The sequence below is a fragment of the Anguilla anguilla genome, chromosome 10 (genome assembly GCF_013347855.1).
Source record: "Anguilla anguilla isolate fAngAng1 chromosome 10, fAngAng1.pri, whole genome shotgun sequence".
Taxonomy (NCBI): Eukaryota; Metazoa; Chordata; class Actinopteri; order Anguilliformes; family Anguillidae; genus Anguilla; species Anguilla anguilla.
The window spans coordinates 41,565,946-41,574,709 of NC_049210.1; the positions used below are offsets into that span (position 1 = coordinate 41,565,946).

Genomic DNA, 8,764 nt, shown 5'->3' on the forward strand with positions numbered 1-8,764 from the left:
ACATCAGAGCTGGTGCATACAAATCATTTCAAACAGTTCCCCAATTTCATCTTTGCCTTTAAAAAAAAAAAACCCGTTTTTTATTATAGGCAAAATAATGCATTTATTATACTTGAAATGTAAGGAGAGAACGTAATTTGCTGGATAGAGGGTGTTCCGCAAAAATATTATGAACAAATATTAATTAGTACAGTCCAGTGATTTGATAGTACACTTACCTGTTGGCAGTTATGGACAATGTGACAAGCTGTTGAACAGCAGAGCAATTTGCTTGCTTTAAATCCCCTTATTCTCACTGTGCTCTCTGTTGTCTCACAGTGGGAGGTTTCAGGGTAGCGGCTCGAGGCTTCCATGCACGCTGTGTGACGTCACAAACGATAATGCGCAAGTAAAAATAGCAACAGTTTCCACCATCGAAAACAAGTTCCGCCTGTCATCGCTTACGTCACAATTTAAAAGGAATTCACAACACATACATAATCTATATCATAAAATCAGTAGTTTACAAAGGCATAGCTAATTGTATGTATGTGTAAATAAATAAATAAATGAATAAATAAATAAATTCCAAGACACAGCAGCACCAGATATGGTTGCATTTATTTAGACAATTCAGCCTCAAAAATGTATAAATGTGAAGTTACTTCATAAATTACATGTTGTATACTACTGAAAGGAAAATCGTATACATCATATCTAATGTCATCTGAAAAGAAATTAAACTACACGGTAACATATTCCGTTCATGATTCCTTCCACACTCTTGAGAACCACTCCTGCAATTATTTACAACAACATTCTTGAGAACTAGAACGAGAATGACAGAATATTGTTGTGACGTCATCAACGCGCGCCACATACGGTGTGGATGGCGCCATCCTAACAGCGTGTGTTTTGACTTGGTAGCTAGAGCTGAGACCAGCATAGTTTTGATTTTCCGGAACATATTCATTTTACAAGAAGTAAGTAACTTCAAATCCTTGTACGACGCTTGCGAGACGCAAACACATTCCTTTGACTGTAAAAAATAATATTCATTTGTTTATATTATCTGCCCCTGCCAACGTGTTAGCTAGCTGCCATGAGCGTTGACGCTAGCCGTCTCTGTGTGTTGCTGCTGTGTTGTCACGTTTTTTGGAATAATCGTGTCAGAAACATTTTGTGCTTTGTGTCGCGTCAATTGAAAGGCACAGTGATGCTTAGTTACTTCGTCGGAAGGCTGTAGCGCTGGCCTGCTAGCTAGTTATGTGTGCAGTAACGCCAGCAACAACTGAGTAGATTATTCATTGGTATTTGGCTAGCAAGTGGTTTACATCTGGTTCGAGCGACGTGAGTGGGGTAGCTAACAGGGTAGCTCCGTTTCGTCTTGTTCTCAATTTGGTCGTCTGCTCAGGCACTGAAGCTCTACATATGGGGATTGGTAGAAAAATAGTTGTGTATGTTGCTTGATAGCTAGCTAATTTAGCACGCAACAAGCTTGACAAATGACCTACTGGCCAGCCTTAACAGCAAGCTTTGGTGAGCTATTTGGCGTTGACAGCTCGCCAGTTGCAAAGGTAATCGATTGTGACATCGGACAATTGCTCAATGTCACGTCTCTTTCGTGGTAGCTGACAGTATTAACTAATTACTTCCCTACGGATTCCCCCTGCTTCCAGATTTCGCCTCAGATCTCACTGCGAGGTATGAGATTCAGTGTAATTGATTGCAGGCGTCGGTCGCAGCATAATGTAAATTTTTTCGGAGCCAGCTAACTGTTAATAACGTATTATGTGTGTGGCGCTACCATTGGCACTGCTGTGGTTGCATTCCTGGCAATTTGTAACTGCTTATTGTTGGAATATTGATTAACAGAACAATTTGTTGTGGCAAGATTCTTCATCAGTATCCTGTACAGTCAGCCAGTGCCCAGCCATTTGGAGAGTCAGCATGATACAGAATTGAATGCTCTTGCTTGGCACACTGGAGGTAGCTTGATCCTGTTTAGTCCTGTTGATTTCTTGCTTCTGGTATGTGTATACTCTGGTTTAGTGCATGCCATCACAGAAGAAATCTGTATGTGCAGTAAAGGGGGTTGATTGTAACACATGAGCACAAGATCCTGGAGCTCCAGGATAGCTCTCAGCGTTTCCCTGGTTGCTCATCAATCCCAGTCTTGGTTGCCTTGTGTGTCGTCACCAGCCTGGTGTCTGAAAGCCGGTCAGATCACACCTACGGTGACAAAGCACAAAGGGCTAACCAGGTGCTGTGGTTTGGATGGAGTGGTGGTAGGCGTGAGCTTGTCCTGTTCTCCCATCTTAGTAACTGGCTACACAAACCGCCTGTTTGATGTTCTTGTTTTGGCAGCGGAAGGAGAGAGAGAAGCCCCTTGCGCCGTTGGAATCCACAACACTGCCGGGTTTAGTTATCCAGGTTAGGTAGTAGTTTACCAGTTCACACAACGGTCTCCTATATGGAAAAATTTGGTGTTGAGTCTTTTCCCATGACATGACTGTTCTGCATGGGTTAGGGAAAGCAGGATGTCTGCCTTCTGAAGCAATGCAGGACTAATGTTAACGTTTACGTTCGTTTGGTAGTTTGCCAGATAGTTTGCTGAATAATAGTTTTGGCAGAGATGCAAATCACCCCAATGCAACACAGTTGAGGAGTGATAGTTTTAAGATAACTTGTGGTAACTTCTTTTGCCAATATATTTCAGATATGATCCCAAATAGCCAACTTTATATTAGCAATGGAATCATGGTTTATCAGCTAAAAACAAATGCTTCTTTGCAGTGTTGTTTTTGTAAAAATGCAATAAATAATTCTGTTAGTCACGTTAAATGGCCAGCTATATCTACCATTGATCTGTAGGTGTAGCACTAGCTTGCTACATTGAGAACAAAACAATTGGAAGAGCCTGACACTGATTTATTACGTAGTACACAAGCGATTTGTGATGCAATGATAACAATTTTGTCAGCGACACTGTTTTTTAATTCCTAAAATAAATGATGCAATTTCCCACACACAGTCACACAATGCAGCTCCAATATCTTTATTATTTTTGTAAAGTCTCATTTGTGCCAGAATTGTTGAGAGGGCTGGTTAATTAAAGTAAATATTTGAAGAAACAGTATCAGAAACAACAGGTCTTATGTAAGAACATTGTAACATTTTGCATTCCGTACCTGCGAATGTTGCTTCTATTGTTTGCTTATTTAACATTTTTCAGCATATATCAGCAATGTGCAATGATTAAAAAAAAAAAAAAATTATTGGAATTTGTTCTGGCTGTTGTTTTGCTGATCTACCACTAGATGTCAGTGTTTGTAAAGGTTCAGCTTGACTCATTGCTGGTTTAGCACCCACTTCTTATTTCTGTGGAAATGCATGTTTTTGTTACGCCTGTTGGTTAAGATGTTGTTCACTCACAAAGATTTCCGAGGGTTTATCACTGACCTTGTCCTGCTCACTTTCTCCCACTGAAGACAAATTTAATACCTTCCTCTTAATCTGATCCATTGTCTGAGTGACAGACTGCTCCATGTTTGTGCTAAGATTTGAGTAGGATTATTTAAAAGAAGGGGTAGGAAATTTCACGGTTTCTCAACGTGATGACAAGATGATTTGTCCCTGCATACTCTTAAAATTTTTTTTTTTTGAGCCTTAAGGCTGTATTACCGCAGCAGACCAGCTAGGTGGCACCACAGAGCTGTGTGTGTTTTGTGTTCTCAAGGGGATCGAGGACGACGGCGATGAAATACGAGCCGTTGTGTGAAATCAATCTGCTGAATGAAGTTAACCGTCTCCCCCGTTGACAGCCGTTCCAGGCAAACACATTTAAAAAAGAGGAAGTGACCGTTAAGGACACAAATGTATGATGCTGGCAGGAGATAATGTGTGACTTCCGCACTATGCAAAATCATATTTTGTGAGCTACATCTGCGTATGCTACTTGCTTTGGGTTCTGAAGAATAAATGTGTTCTACCATGAGATAGGCTATTGTTTCGAAGGCCGTCACATCATGTTCTGACATCAATGTGACATATTTTTGAACTGCTTTCATGACTATATGCCTACCTCTCTATTTCGGAGCGCTCGGCGTCACCGGGGCGAGACTTTTCGGACGCCGAGTCACGCCGCCCGCGCCCCGACTCTTCCGGCGGCCTTTGAAACGGGAGCGAGGGGGGGGGGGGGGGTGGGGGGGGAGAGAGCGAGGGGGAGCAGAGGGGGGAGTTCTCAACTTTAATCTTTCCCCAGAAGAAGAGCGCCTTTGTTCCGGGCGGCGGCTTTCATCGCGTCCCTACGTCATTTCTAAACGAGTATTATTTTTCCCTTCTGAAGGGACGCGCGCCTGCGCCAGGTTTGGCTTTTCAGAAGCTGCGTTTGTGCACAGGTGCGCCGCCGCGGCTGCGTCACGCAGCGCTCTCGCCGTCCTTTTGAAGCGCCGCGCCGTTCACCGCCACGGAGGCGAAGTGTTGAGTCAGAGGCGTTTCCCCCTCCTCCTCCTCCTCCTCCTCCTCCTCCTCCCCCCCTTCCCTCTGTACGGGCTCACACTCTTCAGCCTGGCTTCCCGCAGAGTGATTTCATAAGACTCTGTGTGTGAGGGGATGCTGCGTGTTTTAAAGAGCTGGCTTTGGTTAGCAGGGTCATGTGTGCACTGAGCACACACCCCAATCCAAAGAGACGTGTGCAGTTTTCATTTCAAAATGTAATTTTTGTCCTCAGTACAGCTGTCCGATGTATAAAACTTAATATTTGGCAGAAGCAGTTCAGGTTTTAAAAATACTTTGCTGAAGGATAGAATGGCTTGTGCCCCACTTTGGATTTGAACAAGCAACCTCTGAGTTAGACGAGCAGCTTCTGTTACACAACTGTCTCCTAACCCATCTCTTTCTCTCCCCCCTCTCTCTCTCCCTCTCTCTCTCCCCCTCTCCCTCTGCCTCCCCCCCCCCCTCTCTCTCTCCCTCTCTCTCCCCCCCCCCCGCCCCCCAGGTCAGTAATGGACATCCACAGTGCCAGCACGGTGGTGCTGCAGACTCTCACTCAGGCCACCAGCCAGGACACGGCTGTGCTGAAGCCGGCCGAGGAGCAGCTCCGGCAGTGGGAGACGCAGCCCGGATTCTACTCCGTACTGCTGGTGGGGACCTGCCTCTCTGTACCGCTCTCTCACAATCTGTACTGCCCTATACCACACTGTACCACACTGTACCACTCCTCTCTGCTTCGTACTGCTGGTGGGACCTGCCTCTCTGTACCGCTCTGTACCAGTTTGTACCAGTCCATACCGGCCAGTACCACTCCATACCACTCTGTACCACACTGTACCACTCCAGACCACACAAGCGACTTGGCTTGAGAGAGAGAAAAAAATGCTTGTGTTCTTGTGTTCTCCCTGAAAGTCAGCTGTGCTGTCTCTGTAGTAGTCAGGGTCCTAGTACTGCAAGTCCCATAATCCCCCCTGCTCCGCCATTGCTTTAGCCTCCCGGCTGCTCGCAGACCCGCACGTGAGTGGCCGGTGACGGCCTGTCGGGGTCGCGGCGCGAGCGTCCTCTGACGAAGGGCACAGGACGGCTCTCGCCCCCCCCCAGCCGCCTGGAGGGGGGGCCCGCTATTGGCTGCCGGCCCGTTCTCCGAGCCATCTGCCTGCGGTGGTCCGGCTAACACCCAGCAAAGTGTTTTTATCCCCCCCCCCCCCCACGTTTGTGTCCGTTTCCACACATTCCCAGAGAGAGCAATTAGCGTGCGTTTAGATGAAATGTTTGCGCTCGGCTACGATGGGCTACGTTTCAGCGTTTCAGAATGGGCTCAGACGGACTGGGGCGGCTCTGCTGGAGGCGCTAGGCTAACCGCCCCGTAGCCTGCACTCGCTCTGTACCTGCGCAGGGCCGGACGTCCCGGGCCAGTCCTGGACCGAGTCCAGTCCGGCCATTAGCGCAATGAGCGCCGTCTCCAAAAACACCCCCCTCCTCCGCCTCCCTCCCCCCCCCCCCCCCGATTGCTCGCCGTTTAGTTGATCAAAATCAGAAACTTGGACGAGAGCTGGGAGGAGGTGATATTTATGTCCTCCTGCGAACAGCTCATTTTCTTTAAGTGGGGAAGCCGGGCGACGGCGCTGCGCCATATTGCGGCGTTCCTTCTCTCTCAGCGGGGGCTACGGTGCCCGGGCGTTCACTCAGAGCGCGTGGCACCGCCCGGTCCAGATGGTCCGGTTATCCGCCCTGTTTTTGGACTGAATTATTCGTTGAGCTGAATTATTTTCAGCTGCGGCCGACAGGACGGGTGAGGGAAGAGTGTGTGCGACGGCTGCGTTTAACGACCCTAAACCCGCTCCCCTCTAGGGTGTGATTCTGCTGACCGTGCCAAACCTGGCAAATGTTTGCTTGGTTTTTGGGGACCTGGTCCCTTCTGTTTAAGGTAGCGGACATAAGGAAGGCGCGGTTCGCGGTTTGATTCTGACCGCTAGAACAAACCCAGGCGAAGGTGTGAAGTTGGCGGGGTTGGCACGGTTACGGGCCCGACTTGGCGCTGCACCATCACCGCCGCGCCTCCACCGCACTGCCCATGCCCACGCTCGGCATGCTGGGACAGAGCCCATTGTAGCCCATCGCCAATTCCGCCATTTTCTCAATTTTTGCTATTTTTCATCCGGAGGGCACAAGCCTTTAACCCCCCCCCACCCCCAACCCCCCCATAAAAAGGGCTGTGTGGATGGGGGTGAGGCAGGTTTATAGCTAATGGTGTGAGTGGGGGTGTAGCTCATTTAAAGTGATTTATACCGGGCTAGGGTGTGCTTGACCCAGTTTGGGTTCTGTGCGACTTGGGGCTCTCTGTTATTCTGTTATTCAGTTGTGGATGCGTGTGTCTGTCTGCCTATCTGCCTGTCTGTCTGTCTGTCTGCCTGTCTGTCTGTCTCTCTGTCTGTCTGTCTGTCTGTCTGCCTGTCTGTCTGTCTGTCTATCTGTCTGTCTGTCTGCCTGCCTGTCTGTATGTCTGCCTGTCTGTCTGTCTGCCTGTCTGTCTGTCTATCTGCCTGTCTGCCTGCCTGCCTGTCTATCTGCCTGTCTGTCTGTCTGTCTGTCTGCCTTTCTGCCTGTCTGTCTGTCTGTCTGTCTGTCTGTCTGTCTCTCTCTCTGTCTGTCTGTCTGTCTGTCTGTCTGTCTGCCTTTCTGCCTGTCTGCCTGTCTGTCTGTCTGTCTGTCTGTCTGTCTGTCTGCCTGTCTGGCTGTGTGTCTGTCTGTCTGTCTGTCTGTGTGTTTAAATTTGACCACGTTGGAGAATGCTTAGGCTCACTCTGTTCTGTGTGCCGCAGAGCATCTTTAATAACCACATGCTGGACGTGAACGTGCGCTGGCTCGCTGTGCTCTACTTCAAAAACGGCATCGACCGCTACTGGAGACGAGTAGCACCACAGTGAGTCTGTCCTCCGCCTCCCTCCCGCTCTCTCCCTCTCCATCCCTCTATCTCTCTCTCTCTCACTCTCTGTCTCTCCCCCCCCTCTCTCTCCATCTCTCTCTCTCCTTCTCCCTCTCTCTCCCCCTCTCTCTCTCCCTCTCCATCTCTCTATCTCTCTCTCTCTCTCAGTCTCTCTCTCTCTTACTCTCTGTCTCTCCCTCCCTCTCTCTCCCTCTCCATCTCTCTATCTCTCTCTCTCTCTCAGTCTCTCCCCCCCCCTCTCTCTCTCTCTCTGTCTCTCCCCCCCCCCTCTCTCTCTCTCCTTCTCCCTCTCTCTCTCCCCCTCTCTCACTCTCTCTTTTCCTCCACCCCTCTCTTTTTCTCTCCCCACATCCCTCTCTCATTTCTCTTTCTCCTCCACCCTTATGTCTGTACGAAAGTAACCGTTCACTAATTTCCGATCATGTCCCCCTCGTTCCGCTGACAGAACTCAACCTGAAGAATCTCCTGTAGTTCTCTTTGACCCCCGTATGAATCTGAAAGCCCAAATTAGAATCTGAAATATCACTGGGTGGGCTGTGGCTGTGTGTAATGGGTGTCGCATTGCAGAGCTGTGACACGCTCAGTGATCCTGTTTTCATGTGGTAATGAGGACCGCTATGCGTTTGTGGGATTTTAGGGTGCAGTCTGGGATGTTCAGTGCACATAAACGGTGTGACGGACTTTGTGGGAGGGGGTGGGGGGGGTGGGGGGGGGTGGGGGGGTGCATGGGGGGGGTGAGCAGTTGTTCTTTTGCATATAAAACCACTTTCCTGCGTTCTGCTTTCTAAAAGCTATCAGGGAGCCGCTGGAACGGGGCATTCTGGGTAATGGCGGGAACGAGCCGCTAACCGCGCGGTAATGCTCTTTACGCACGCGGCAGACCGCCACGCCCATTTAATTTCCTTTTGCGAAGCGGAATTTTGGGAGACCGCTGTCTGCCGGATTATTCCGTGCAGAAATGATCGTTTCGTCGCTCCTCCTTTGAAAATGGGACGAGAACCTTCTGTCCTTCTGTCTCGAACCATCTGTTTGAGACCGTCCGTCCGTCCGTCCTTCCGTCAGGCTGTCTGTCCCTCCTCAGTGAGCTCTCTGCTGGTTCAGTGCAGGGGAAGAACACTCTGAGGCACAGTCACTCCGGAGACTAGCAAGATGATCCATTCTTGCGTTCCTCCCGTTTTTACAAACCACAGGTGGCCGTGGTTAAGTACCTGGAGTTTTCCAGAGCATCCGTTGAAACTGTATTGTGGTTTTTGGTTAAGTGCGTGAAATTGTGATGTTGTGACACGTGGTCTAAACCGCGGGGCTGTTTCCTCGTCCGCAGCGCGCTGTCTGAAGAGGAGAAGA

General features: G+C 49.0%; 1 protein-coding gene across 2 annotated transcripts in view; it reads left to right on the forward strand.

Annotated features, from left to right (window-relative positions):
• The first annotated feature begins 847 nt into the window (after positions 1 to 847).
• ipo11 (importin 11) overlaps positions 848 to 8,764 on the forward strand; it is a 110,718-nt gene continuing 102,801 nt past the window's right edge. For both annotated transcript variants that reach the window (XM_035380251.1, XM_035380252.1), the window contains exons 1-4: positions 848 to 962; positions 4,979 to 5,123; positions 7,296 to 7,396; positions 8,742 to 8,764. The exon at positions 8,742 to 8,764 is cut by the window's right edge and continues 50 nt beyond it. In XM_035380251.1, the coding sequence (XP_035236142.1) occupies positions 4,986 to 5,123; positions 7,296 to 7,396; positions 8,742 to 8,764 (262 nt within the window). In that variant the 5' untranslated portion in view covers positions 848 to 962; positions 4,979 to 4,985. The remainder of the gene's footprint in view (positions 963 to 4,978; positions 5,124 to 7,295; positions 7,397 to 8,741) is intronic.